Source organism: Biomphalaria glabrata, chromosome 1 (assembly GCF_947242115.1).
Source record: "Biomphalaria glabrata chromosome 1, xgBioGlab47.1, whole genome shotgun sequence".
Taxonomy (NCBI): Eukaryota; Metazoa; Mollusca; class Gastropoda; family Planorbidae; genus Biomphalaria; species Biomphalaria glabrata.
Window position 1 is genome coordinate 75,256,398 of NC_074711.1, and position 15,012 is coordinate 75,271,409.

Below are 15,012 nucleotides of genomic sequence, written 5' to 3' on the forward strand. Positions count from 1 at the left end.
GGCCACAGAATCAGATGACCTTTACATCATCTGCCCTATGGACCACAAGGTCTGAAAGGGGAACTTTCTTTTACTTACTGCTACAACTGATGAGTTCAAAAATAATGGGGGGGGGGGGGGGGGAGAGGGGAAGACTAAATTGAGGAAAGGGGCCTCCCTTTGGAACTGATCCAAAGGTGAAGCAAATTAAGTGAATTTTCTTCTTAAGGCTACTAAATTTCACAAACCCAAAAGTATATGTAGGCCATTCCTTAGAAAAAAAAGTTCATTTCAAACTAAACAACATATGTAAGTTGTGAAGACTAAAGTGTGGAATGGAGTTTCCTTTCAAACTGCTATATATGGTAGGAACATAATCCATAACATCCATTAGAGCTACTAGAATTAACATAGAATGATGACAAAAGCCAATATGCCAAGTATTTCAACCTAGCAAAGCATAGGTTACAGCTAGCATAGTATAAAATAGAGTTACTTATGTCAGCTATTGCCTTACCCCTCAGCTATGACTTCAGAGACAGAGTACAACTGCTCTTGATGTAGGAATGGTTGTGATGAGCTCTGTAATGACAGTTTATGTATAGTCATATGTGATGGTGCCACAACGCGCAGCCTCACTTTAGAATGAGTAGCTGCCTTTTGCAGCAAATTATTGTCAAAGTTTGTTTCAAAAACATTTGTTTCTCCTGGCTCTCTTCGGACTCTGAATTCATAGGCATGTCCAGGCAAAATTAAAGGATACAAGGAACATTCTGCGAATGTAATAATAATGGGTTTTAGTTTATCCAGATTGGGTTTAGTCACACACTTACTTGACCCAAATTTAGAATTATTTCCATGATTTAATGTTGCCCCCACAGCAGTAGCCTGTTCTAAATGCTTGCACCGATGATTCTCTTCAGAGTTGATTTTGTTCTGCTGCTTTGATATAGAGTTTGGAAAATTGCAGAAAGCATTGAACAAATCCTTAAGGGAAGAGAACTCATAGCCCAAAACATCAAAAGAGCTTTGAGTATTTAAAACTGTTTTCAATTTAAGTGCATGTTTCTCTGTGACATAGACTTGGGTGGTGATCACATTACTGAACTTGTCTTCAACATCATTTTGTAGCATAGGTAAACATGTACACACTTCGTCCTTGTCAGACTTGTTGACTAATGAGCAGGAATTCAGTAAGTAAGCGTCACACAAGCAAAAAGCCAAATAAGTCAATGTGTTGTTAGCATTGGAAGATTCAATTGTACTAAAGCTAAGTAAGTCCTCTGACACTACAATAAAATACTGAACACAGATAAGTTTATTTAGATGGCTGGAAGTGATGTAGGGACACAAAAAATGTGAGCCTGATGACGGAGGTTTAGAACATGCCTTTGAACACATATGAGCTTCCGGCTGTGTTGATTTTGTATTATTACTCAGACTTGAGTGTAGCAATATAAGAGGAAATGTATGGCTGCCATCACTGAACACAAGATTGCCACCAGAAGAAGTCTGAATGCTGCCAATTAAAATCTGAGGATCAATGAAAAGAAAAAAAAGCATTTACTATAAAACAATGATAAAGTTGCTTGATGTTAATGTGTAGAAAATAATCCTGACTTACTTTTGATTCAGGCCCTCCACTTGTCCAAAACCTAAAGTATCTATCGCTGGAATAACAAGATGGCGGTAAAGAGGAAAAAATTGAGTCTTCATCACTTAGATTTTCCAAAGAAAACACTTCTGGAACAAGAGACCTAGATAACTGTGGAAATATTAATCTAAACATGTAGCTCTATTTCTTTTACATTATTTACTTTTAGCTAATACTTAACAGAGATTTCAGAAAGGGTTAGACTTTGTGTGCATTTGAGCATATACCTCTGGGCCTCTGAAAGACCTTCTACATTTTCTGTAATAATGTTAGAGCTTACACTGTGTTTTTGTGAGCTTCAATCCATTACACACTATGGCAGTGTTTCCCAAAACTGTGTTCTTCGGATCCTTTATGTGAACAGTACCATAATATTTCAAACAAGTTATCGTTATTGTACTTAAGTTTTCTACAGCCTATTAAAGCGCAGCAGGATTTCTTATTATGCTGCAACAAAGTTAAAGTTTACAAACAGGTTTGAGGCCACACCAAATTTAGAATTCATCTTACCAATATCGAGCCTGATAAAAATAAATATGATCTTCAAGTACACAATATCATCAAAGTTAATCAACCTTATTTTTTCAAACATTTTTGTATGTATTTAATTAAAGGCTTAGTTATATATTTTAAAATAAATAATAAAGCTAAATTTAGAATATGGTTTAATTATTACATTTTTATTTAAACAAATAGGAAATAATCCATCCTAAAAAAAATTAGCAGTGTTCCGCTAATTTCTCCAATTGAACAAAGTGTTCAATTAAAAAAAAAAAGTTTGGGAAACTCTGCACAAAGAGATAACAAATATTTAAGTCTGATAGTAGAAGCCAATCTTATAAAGCTGTTTGAATAAAATAGAATGGAGCACAAAGTCTAGCACACCACATCACATAACTCACCTATTTAACTCCCAAAAGTGGCAAGTAAAATAAAAACATCCAGTTCAATGCAATAGATAACCTACAAACCTCCTGATCTGCTTTCAAACTAATGAGTAGGGATGTGAGGTCAAGTGCATAAACTGCTTGGCTACCTATCAAGGTGGCTTGAGTTTAAATACCAAGTCAACTGAGTGGTGTTTACTGTGTACCTAAAGGCAGTACAGATACCTTCACCCAGGTGCCCCGCCCCAACATGTCGACAAGAAAGATTGGACCACTGCACACTGTATCTGCTATGGCATGAAAGATACGCTATACAAAAGCAATTTAAAAAAACAATTTTCACACAGACTGAAAAAGTGCCTTAAAAAACAATTTGTTAGAAAATGAACAAAAATCCAAACTTACTGAAAACTGTGATTGTGGACAATATTCATGATATATAAAGCAATCAAAAGCTGTTGTTTTTAGTCTTTGGTGAATTTTTTTATAATAACTGTTTTTCAAAATCATGATTGCAGCATTCTCTGACTTCATTTTGCATCTTGAACACACAAAAAAACAGAATAAATATTTTCTTTTCTTACAACTGAAAAAAATGACAAAAAAACAACAACAAAAAAACATTCAATTAGTTGTTGATTGTTAAACATTCACATATTTTGCTTCTTATATTTGAAGGGTGATAAATTTGTCATAAAGAATTTGCATTAATTTATAAGCATCAAAGATAGTTAGGTAATAATGGGACCCTGCTTACCAGGTTATATTTAGTAATCAATTAACACATTTAACATTTACTTTATCAAATATCAGTAAACCATAATTATAATTAACAAGGATAATATTTGTTATCAAATAAACCACAACTTTTAGTTTAAGATGTATTTAAAAGAATTCAAAATTTTTCTTGCAAGATAACCACATGCACTTTGTCTTAAAAGTAATTTTACATCATAATTTACAGAAGTTTCTTCAAAAATAAGATTGAGAGAAAATAGATGTTAAAAAATGTATAATTCATTCAAAAACAGTAACTTCCAAATCATTAGTTGCCATCCTAAAAGAAAATTCTTATTCAATCCTATGTATTAAACAAATACCTTACTTTTTATGCTTTGATAACAAACAGTCATAAATTGCCAGCAGTTTTTCCACCTCCAAATAATTCAGACCGTACTGAAGCACTACATCTTCTAAAATATCAGGAATATTCTGTACAATTAGAAATTAGAAAACCTAAAGATAACTTAGCCTCAAAGCTTAGTTGATGAGATACTTAGAGAATTTTTATAGCATACAACATTTAGTTTGAAGAAAATATTCCCATACATCATGTGGCTAAATTTGTTTTAAAAGAAGCTTATAGTGTTGTAAAACATTTAGCTGAGTAAAAAGAATTAAGGCTATCATTAATCATAAATATATTATATTGGCCTCCTTCAGCCATAGAATGACAATGGTTCATCTCGAACACTTTTTCACATGGCTGTGGAGCCCTATTTTGGAGAGACACTCCCGTCCACATTTAATGCAGGTCAAGGTGGCTTTCACTTTGGTGGTAGAGGAGCTGGCCATTTTCCATGTGACACGCTTTTCTTCTAGAGCTGAGGCCCATGTTTTCTCACTGTCCGTAGCTTTTTTGGTCTTGTTTCTCTCCAACTAATGAGGTCTAAGGCTATGTCTTCCCAATGGTCAGTATCAATATTTACTGATTTTAAATCCCGTTTTATCACATCCACGTAACGGAGGACTGTAAAGATGCTGGGATGGCCTGATCTCATTATTACACACTCTTTCTTTCAATGTTATTTTTAAGATCCTTCGAAGGCAGCGCAAGTGGAATGAGTTTAGTTTTCTCTCTTGCTTTGTGTATGCAGCCCATGACTCACTGCCATACAGTAGTGTGCTAAGAACGCATGCTTTGTAGACCTCCATTTTGGTCGCTGTGGTGAAATACTTGCTAACAGGAGCTATATATAGTAAATATCTTTTTTTAATCCTTCCACATTCCCATGACACACCATGAAACTGTTGTCATAGAATTTTGCATAGTGCCTTCAGTACTGAAATTATATGTGGCTATTAATAGAATTTACCGTAGAATTACAGCTCTGTCCATCATCTGGTTGATCTAATTTTATTGTTGTTTTCGCACAGCAGACAAGAGTCACTTCACTAGCTTCCTGTATGGAAAGAAACAAACAACAATTACAACCTACAAGTAGAAGGTATCAAACAAATTTATTTGCAGCTGCTTAATTTTTTGTTCACAAGGTTAAACATCTCATTTTTAATACTCATACATCAAATGAGTGTAAATATAAATACAACATTAAGAAGATGCACTACATTTAAATACTACATCAATTTGGTGCAAAGCATATAAATACTACCTCAATTAAATTAGGTGCACAGCATACAAATACTACCTCAATTAGGTGCACATTGTAGAGTGAAACCTTGGCATTCAACTTTAATTTAGATTTGCAGAAGTTTGATAAGCCAACATTCAATCTAAATGAAATAAGAAATGTAAAAAAATCTCTTTCAATTTATTTTCACTCAAAATATCAAGAGCAAACTGGATGTATTTACTTAAGATCCTTCAAAGGCAGCGCAAGTGGAATGAGTTTAGTTTTCTCTCGTTTTTGTGTAGGTAGTCTATGACTCACAGCGTGCTAAGAACGCAAGAAAATCAGACGTTCTAAAATAACCAAAAGGAGCATCAACTCAGCTTACTTTTTTATAGACAGCAACTTATGTGTATCTCCCTAGCCTTAATTTATTACCAATACAAATCAGATGAATATCACCCAATTTTGCATTTACAGGAAAAAATGTGATTTAATTTATTTAACTTATGTAATTATCATTAACAAAACTGATGTATCAACTTACCCTATTTTATTATCCAGCCTGTAAAAACCTACAGATGCTTTATCACAGCATGTTATTGTACCCTTTAGAAGAGAACAGTATTACAACTCCATGTAATTTAATGACAAAATAAATATTCTCATACAAAAGATGTTACAGTACACAATAAGAAATGTCCTAAATCTTTTCTCAAAATCATTATGCTTTGTTACTACTTAAAACAGCAAAGTTGGGGAAGTCTTCTTTATGTAAAATGAAAAGATAAATGTTAAACAATATAAGTGTGCAGTGCAAACTCAATGTCATACTTCAGAACAAGTTTTAAAAAAAGAAGATTAAATGTTTTTAACCATGTGGACTTTCCTCTCATAAGGAATTATTTAGTCCAGGAAATGAATAAATAAAATTTCTTTATTTTGGGGGGAAATGTTGGATAGTAAGAAAGAGTGCTGTGCCTAATAAGCTCTGTATATAAAAAAAAATCACTTGATAATTCTGTAGGTCCGCATTAATTCTTTTCTGACATTCTTCAAGCCTTGAAGCTTCATCAATAAGTCCATTTTTCATACCTTGTCCATGTAACCAGCCCTATAAAATAAAAGTTAAAAATTCTAGTTACAAAATACAAACACATTCCCTACATGACAATAGTTTTGTAATCAGAGAAACTTATTCTTCCTGTTAATGTTGTTCTCTACCTTTAAATCTGTGACAGGTATATTTTCACACTCTGTTTCTACTAAAGTGCTTGAACACCAGACATAGAATATTGGACAAGGCTTTATTATTCCCTAGAAAAAAAATACATAAAATAGTTACTAACACTGTGAGTTATCTTTAGATTCCCTGGATTAGTAAAAGGCTTTTCAAACGCTTTAATTATTATCTTATTTGAAGGTTTTTAGAAACAAGGCTTTGGAAATGAGTTGAATCTATGAGAATGGTTCACTCTCTGCAATTCACAGAGATGTTGAAAAAAATTGTTTTGCATTAAGTATACTCCTTCACAATAACAATAATAATAATCACCAGTTCTGAAAATTCTTATGATGATTTCCATTTCAAAGACCAAAGTGATATGCTCCCTGGTCATGGCCACATTTTTATATGCTTGCAAATCTTGGATGCTGACTGCAGAACTAGAGACAAGGATCCTAGCAATGGCATGAGATGCCACAGAAAGATCCTAGGTATCACATGCAAAGACCACGTTGCAAATGAAGAGATTAGATGCAGGATTAGTACAACGATTGGACTCTGCGATGACTTGCTAACTACTGTCAAAAAATGCAAACTAGAACTCTATGGCCATATCAGGGCTCGCAAAGATCTTCTTTGAAGGTACTAAGAACAGTACCAAGAAAAAGAAGAAGAGGCAGACAGAGAAAGCGATGGGAAGACAACATAAAAGAATGGACAGGCCTGCCATTGAAAGAGATTCTATTTAAAGCTAAAGACAGAGAAATGGAGAGACATTCAACAGATTTTGGTGCTTCCCCCAAGGGTCCAACAGACTAAGAGATATGTGAAGGTGAAGACCAAAGTACAAACTTAAAACCTAATCAATATGATTCAAACTTTTTCCTTTTTTAATCCAATAAAAAAACATGAGCTCTAAATCCAATACATTCAATTTGAATATACTAATTAACAATGTTGTGCATTCAATATAATAATAGTTAGTAATTATTATCGAATTAGTGAAACAAAATGTATAAATACCTTTTCTATCTGTGTCAGTCTAATATTTTTAAAAACATAGACTCTATTTACTTGTAATATTGAAAACCAATCTTTATGATAGTCCTGAATAATAAAAAAATGAGTCTTTAAAAACAGTTAATAATTAAACAAATGTAGATCCTTCTCCACTACTGTATGCATGAATTCAGGATGGATTAAATGTCACTGATAAAAGTGTGCATCATGAATAATTGAATTTTTTATTTTTTTAAATAGGCGGGAATGAATGAGACAGGAAGTGTGAGTTGTTACTGAAAAGTGGGAGTTTATAGTTGTTTGTGATTGGAAAAGTGTTAGACGTTATTTTTGTCATAAAATGTAAGTTACAGCTGGACCCGACTTAAGAAGGCCCAGACTAATACAATATTTAAAAGCTTTAATAGTTTACATAGTTGGCTTAAATGAACAAATGAAAAAAAAATGCAATAGTTTTAATTTATAAGTCAGGAATGCATTTCTACTGTTTATAGGACCTCATTATAACTAAATACTTGTGTATTTTTTAAATACCTTTACTAATAAAAGAACACAGTTGTCAAGCTCTATAAGAGAAAACCCATCATTCTTCACTCTGTTGGAAAAAAAAAACGTTGCATTGTAATAATGTTAAGTATTTAAAAAAAACAAGAATTACAATTTCACAGTAAAATAAAATAATTATGCTGAGTTATTTTAGTTACCTTAAAACATCACTAAGAGAAGTAACAGTTCCTTTTATCGACAAGTAAAGTTTCTCTGGTAACTTGTCCCTGAAAAAATAAAAAAATTATTTTTTTACAGAAAATATGTCTTCTTTTTCAGCTAATACAAGGATAAACAAGGGTGATGCCTCTGTCCGTGAATACTTCTTGACATGATCAAATGAAAATAATATAAAGTACAAATCTATATTTACTATAAACTATAGATCTACTACTCTAGATCTTGTTTTATTAATTCAGAGAGAATACTCTTCAAACTTTCAATATCATGGAGTTTTTTTTTTATTTAATAATCAACTTACTTTTGCATAGCAATGCAGGCGGCTGTACGTGAGGTCACAACGAAATTCATTTCTGTAAGTATGAATAAATCTTAATTAGATATATCTATTAAATAAATCTAATCTACTATGATACTATCACTATCAGTCTTTCTAGGGTAATTTCCACATTTGGAAGACTTAGAAGGCTAAGTCTTAGACTACACTCTGCACTACATACTAATCTAGATTTAGATTATTATTATATTTATATTGAACCATATATGTAATCTACAAATACGAAAACCAAAACCTAATAGAAAAAAAAAATCAGAAAGGCACAAAGATAAAGGCACATTTCTTATTCCATAAAAAGCAAGCACAAATTTGTACAAATGCTCCTTCTTTACTAGTACTATTAGAACATGCAATGGGTTGTCTCAATCAGCCAGGAATACCAAAGACAGCAGAGTTTAATTAATGATGACTAGATGATCTATCTACACAACACAGTAGCCTCAGTAGCACAGATCTAGTCTAGATTACTATTGTGCTAATATGTTGTTTATATTGAGTCATTGTTTGTTGTAAATTGTGAATGTTTTGTGAGAAAGTAATTAACAGGAAGTGAGGAAATAAAAAAATAGTCTTCTATGTCTACTTGTATAAACACAAAGTCTCTGTTATTATTATTGCTATTATTGATTAATCATGCAGTGGTTCCCAAACTTTTTTGTCTCGTAGACCCCTTGCCATGCTTTCTGGTTTTCGGTAGACCCCCTGCTTAACTTGCAATTTTTTTGCAAATTCATCAACATTTTTTTTAAACCTTATTTCTAACTGTAGTGAGTTGAAGAGTGAAAAGTAATTCAAAGCTACATATGAAGTTATGGAGATATATCTTTTTATTGAAAAGATTCAAATTTAAACTAATTAAAATAACAATTAATGTGTTTTGCTTTTATCACTAAACACACTGGAAATGTGTTTTTTTTCAGGTTTATCATCCATTGTTATGGATATTATGTTTCATATAGAGATTGTTGTTCTATGAAGTAGTCCTTGAAATATTAATTAATTAATTTGCCTTAAGAATCATTGCAAAATTTTTCTCCAAATGTAGTTTCTTGTGTGTTTGTTGATCTACCACGTGTGGCTCAAACATCTCAAACTGTTTCCACTAAGAGAAGGGGCGAAGGCAAGTAACTGTCGCCTATACCAGTAAGTTTCGAGCAGGAAGGGCTCATTTGCCTTGGCTTGCTACCCACCTAGCAGAAGGAAAACTGACTTCAAAACTTTGCTGCCTTGCAACTATACTCAAACATGAGAAAGGTTTTGTGGGTCAATCCTTAGGAAAAATATGGAGCCGACGACCCTTATGCAGTTTGCAGCTCCCAGCACTATACCCTGTCAGAACCCGATCCCAAACTGTATATATGTCGTTTGCAAAGAATTACCTAAGAAACTTTAAATTTTATAATGCATGCAACCGATGTGCCCTTGAATTGTAGTGTTGCTAAAAGAAATTCTTTTATTAATCTCAGACGTAGGTTTGTGTAAAAGAGTGTTTAAAACTACAACTGCTGGTAAAATTAATGTTTTATCTTTAGTGTTTTCCATATTTCGCTATAAGTAAAGAGATGATGATGATGAAAGAGATATTGTAAGATGCTCACAAACCATCAACTTCTCTATAGGATGTGGAAGAGAGATTTTGTGATTCTATTCTAAACTTTATCTTTTAGTGTTCGAAAGTTTTTCAAATCTTTATCTATTTTGTCAGTGTGGCATTGTCTCAGATGATCCTCCAGTGTAATTGGTTTCAAATCATCTTAAAAAAGGCACTTAGGCAACCGCTTGTTTAACAAAGAAGGAATGAATCTCAATTTTAAATAATCAATGCTGTGCAGTCTAAATTCTTTTTTGTTAAATATAGTTACATGTAGACAAAATGAAGCTATTTAAATAAGCATTGACATTTAATACAACACTTTTTCGTTTGAATAGCAGGAAAATATCTAAAAGATTAACTAAGGTGCAAATCATATATTTGTGTATGAAAAAATTACATTAATGGGTTGTAAAAATTATTTTAAGCCACGACCTGTTTAAATGAAATCTGTTATCGTAGTCAGCCTAGATCTAGCTAGGGAAGAACACTCAGAACAGTCTAACAGTGAAAAAGCCTAAAAAGGAGCACTTCTGACTTCACAGTCACTTGTTACGTTGTACGAATTTGTTTTAGATTTATTATAAATTTATACAGATTCTATTTGTTCTACTTCCTAGCATAATCATATGGAATAACTTCAATAACTTGAATAAGGAATGTGCCACTATTCTTTGTGAAGTTTGTATCATTCAGTTGGTTTTGTTTTTCTATTTATAAATTATCATTTATTATGGTTTAGTGTTTTATGTATTATTTATAGTATAGCTACTTTACTTTTAAAAAATAAAATAAAAATTTGACCTAGATCTAGTTCCCGAATACGGTGTGCCTAATATAAGAATCTACTATATATATTATTATAATATATATATATATATATATATATCTATATATAGATCTATCATCTAGATCTAGAATCAGTAGAATAACTAAGAAATTAAAGAATACTAGATTACTAGATCTATATATCTAGATCTAGATCTAGAATCTCTATCTAAAATCTTTCAATCTAGAATCTAGAATTAGTAGAATCTAGATTGTCTAGATCTAGAGCCTCTACTAGAGCCTAGGACTAGGAGTACTAGCCTAGAGTCTAGAGGTAGAGCTAGAGTCCCTAGCCTAGTCACCTAGTACCTTTACCTTACGTTAGAGAATGGAATGGGTTGCCTGAATCAGCCAGGAAAACCAATGACTTAGTCTTAGATCTAGATCTACTTAATCTACTAATAGATCTATAAATCTATCGTAGTTTTAGAATTGAAAATACCGCGTCCAGGATTCTTCTGCAACCTTTTTCAATGTTGTTTACATTTAATGCATGATAAGACTATTTTACAGGTCAGTGACTTAGTGAACGACAACATGAGTGTGCTACCAACGCTCTCTCTCACAGTCTGTGGCATTTTACGTTTCGAGAGACGATCTTTCCTTTTGCAACTTCTTGTGTGACTATAGAGGCCAATTCTTGATGCACATCTGCGGTCACAGGTTGGGCATATGTATAAATCACCAGGCACCATTGCATTTTAACCCTTCTTTCTACTACTGTTGTGTTTGGCGTCTGCAATCCGGGAACCTAGGTTTCCTTTATACTCGCTCTTCAAGTGGATCTATCTATATCATGGGCGTAGCCAGGGGGGGTTCTTGGGGTTCAACCCCCCCCCCTATGGGGGGGTGGGGAACGGAATTAAGTGACTGATTTTTGCTTTCATTTTGTTTATTTTAGGTGAGATTTTAATACTAAATCATCACTTACCACAGCACAGCCGAGGCAGTTTTGAGTTAAAAACCCTCTACCAGGGGGTTTTGAGTTTAAATCCCCCTACCAGGGGATTTTGAGATAAAAAAAAACCCTATCAGGGGGTTTTGAGATACAAATCCCTCTACCAGGGGGCTTTGAGTTTAAAACCCCCTACAGGGGGGTTTGAATTTTAAACCCCCTACCAGAGGTTTTTGCAGTTAAATCCCCCTCTTCTATAAAACAAAACAAAAAAAAATGCAAACAACAATCCCCAAATTCCAACAGCACAGTTGAGGAAGATTTTGATTTTAAAACCCCCTCCAAAATTTACGATAAACCCAATCTTCAATATAAAAAAAGCAAATTACACACTCAAAATTCTATGACCGTAGCCAAAGGGGTTTTGAGTTTAACTCCCCCCCCCCTCCAGTTGGGGTTTGAAGCTAAAAAGTACCTCTTCAATATAAAAAAAAAGGAAATTACACACTATAAAATCTATGAGCGTAGCCAAAGGGGTTTTGAGTTTAAAATTCCCCTACAGAGCGTTTAGAGTTGAAAACCTCTCTCTTCAATATTATTTTAAAGCAAACTACAGTCACCAAATTCTATGATCGTAGCTAAATGGGGTTTTGAATTAAAAACAAAACAAAAAAACTCCACAGATTTCTTAGTTTAAAACCCCTCAACAGATGATTTGACGAAAAAACTTTCCTTTTCGATATAAAATCTAAAGCGAAATACAGGCATGTAATTCCAAGAGCGTAGTCAAGAAAGGTTACAAATTTCTACCAGTGGCTTGGGCTCCATTAATAAAGTGTGAATAGTCTTCTGCCGAAATTGAAAATCATTAAATGTGTCTCAACAAAGATGGCTAAGACAGATTTTAGGAGTCAGTCATAGAGATCGGGTCTAAATCAAAGAAATCATATGCCGAACTAGGAGTCGAATCCTTAGTAAGGTTGTGACAGAGGTTTTGCGGGACATGTTCTCACACAAAATGAATTACGCAAAATAAGAGTTGCGGAAACAGCTTGCCGGAAAATGCGCCGAACGGCGCGAGAGGGTCTAAGTCAGTAAGAATAGGACATTAAGTTTTTGAAATAAAACTTTTTAATAGCAAGATAATGCACTGTAGATACCTCAGAATATGCATTTTGTTGGCTTTCAATGCCAGAAATAGTGCTCGGCGCTGCGAACTCCCCCAGACCCCCTTGCTAGCAAGGGCGGGGAGTCTACAATGAACAATAAACATCTTCCGAAAGGGTCAGAATGTAATAAAGATTAACTATATACACACACACACACATATATATATATATATAATTTTTTTACGCGGGGGGGGGGGGGGTCGGGGGGGAATCCCCCACCCCCAAAAACCCTCCCCGAAAAAAAATCCTGGCTACGCCCATGATCTATATACTAATATAGTGCCAATTTTTCCAAGCTGCTTGCGTCGATTTTGAAGATCTTCATGTTGCGTTTACATACATCCGTATAACGTAAAAGTAGGCGACCTGCCTTCTGTTAGATCGCCAAAGTCTTGTGGAAGTCTACCTTCTGGCATTCTTTGAGCGTGGTCAAGCCAACTATAGATAATTATAGGCATCTGCTACTGATAACACAGCGGATGTCCTGGCACCCTGCTCTCCGTAGCACTTCATCATTGGTTTATCAAAATGGATTAGAGATCTCGACCAAGACCAGATATTATGATGCCTAACCTTTTCTTTCCCTAAAAAGTTAAAATTTTATTTTGTTTAATAGAGTCAATAATCTAAGTATTACTTCATTAAAAATAGATCATTTCATTAATGGCAAACAAAAAAGTTCACGCGTATGCACAATACAATATGAAACGACAAAGCACTTATACCAACCGTGACTAGGTAGTAATCCAAGATTAGTTCGACACATATATAGGCCTAGGCCTATATAGGCTATATGTCTATGGTTCGACACTACTAACACCAGCGCTTTCCTGCACACAGCTGATTTTCCTGGTTGATACAGGCAGCTCGTCTAATGGTGCTAGGAAAGAAAGATTAGGCTACTTATACTTTTTAAACAAAATGAATTAGCATGTGGAATAAGAATGGAACAGAGTTCAATTCATCCAAATCGATCTTTTTTATTCTTACCAATTCTTACGCGATATCTTACATATATATATTTGTTTTAATAAAGCCAAAACAAAGTTTAATAGCACAAAATGCTGCTTTCTTTTAACCTCCAGCATTCTTATAAATAGGCTTATTACTTTCGATTGTAGCCTACTGTTGTAGCCTACTACATCGTTTTAGACAGCTTATTAATATTTTCTTTTTAGATTACAAAATAACTGCTAGGGAACACTATAAAGACTAGACCTTCATCTAGACATAGAATAGATGAGGTGAAGAATAAAAGTATTAGGTTATATGTTGAATTATATATATATATATATATATATATAGCATATATTTTAAAAATTAAAAAAATGATTGTATTAGTCGTAGTAGCCTATAAGACACAAATATACGTAGTTCAGAAGAAGAATGTATCTGCAGTTACAGAAATCAAACAAATCTTCTTATCCTATCTATCTCGAAATATCTTTGTGGACGATGCACGTCTGAAAAGAATAGCATATCAAAAAAAAAAAAAAAAAGAACTATAAGAGGTCTGGTAATTTTATATCTATGACCCAAAGTAGACCTATATCTAAATCTCATGTTGCTATTGACTAACACTAACGTCTTTTTCTCTTCTTCTAAAAATAGAATAGGCCATATACTAACTTAATAGGGCTTGAATTACTTGCATTCTTAGCCTAAGCCTTTGCATGTTAATAGGACTAATTGATGATTTTTCAAAAGGTTTAGATAATATTGAGCAAATAGATGCCATCTTATTAGATTTTTCCAAGGCTTTTGACAAAGTTCACCACTATAGTTTGCTTAAAAAATTAAAATATTTTGGCATTGATGGTCCATTGCATCAGTATATTAAGGATTTTCTGATAGAGAGAGAACAAACTGTAATAATAAAAGGTTCTAATTCAACACCAATAACAGTAAACTCAGGTGTACCTCAAGGAACAGTCCACTACTATTTTTAATTTACATAAATGATTTACCAAATTACATTAGTTCAGGAACAAAAGTCAGATTATTTGCAGACGATTGCATAATATATAGAACAATAAAAACAACATAAGAAGCAGAAATTTTATAGAGAATTAGATGATGAATTACAGAAATGGGAATCAAATTGGAGCTTGTCTTTCCACCCAGAATTTTGCCAGTAAGAGTAACAAAAAAAACTAAAACTAATTAATTCCACTTATCTTATTCATGGTATACCAGTAACACAGACTAAAAACACAAAATACTTAGGTGTTGTAATAAATGAAAAACTGTCATGGAATCCTCATACTGATGAAATTATTAAAAAATCAAACAAAGCATTAGGGTTTATTAGAAGAAATTTCTATAAATCAAATAAGAATATAAAATTAGA

General features: G+C 33.3%; 1 protein-coding gene across 4 annotated transcripts in view; it reads right to left on the bottom strand.

Moving 5' to 3' along the window:
- The window catches only part of LOC106077712 (uncharacterized), a 24,078-nt gene extending 10,579 nt beyond the window's left edge, over positions 1-13,499 (bottom strand). Inside the window, exons 1-14 of one of the 4 annotated variants that reach the window (XM_056014335.1) lie at positions 13,392-13,499; positions 8,144-8,195; positions 7,821-7,889; positions 7,651-7,711; positions 7,120-7,203; positions 6,096-6,188; positions 5,884-5,985; positions 5,419-5,480; positions 4,950-5,034; positions 4,617-4,703; positions 3,626-3,732; positions 2,926-3,106; positions 1,604-1,744; positions 497-1,512 (exon numbers count right to left, since the gene is read on the bottom strand). In XM_056014335.1, coding sequence (XP_055870310.1) covers positions 497-1,512; positions 1,604-1,744; positions 2,926-3,106; positions 3,626-3,732; positions 4,617-4,703; positions 4,950-5,034; positions 5,419-5,480; positions 5,884-5,985; positions 6,096-6,188; positions 7,120-7,203; positions 7,651-7,711; positions 7,821-7,889; positions 8,144-8,195; positions 13,392-13,428 — 2,177 coding nt within the window. In that variant the 5' untranslated portion in view covers positions 13,429-13,499. The other 3 variants (XM_013238440.2, XM_056014349.1, XM_056014341.1) reach the window with 3 other exon arrangements.
- Between the last annotated feature and the right edge of the window lie 1,513 nt (positions 13,500-15,012).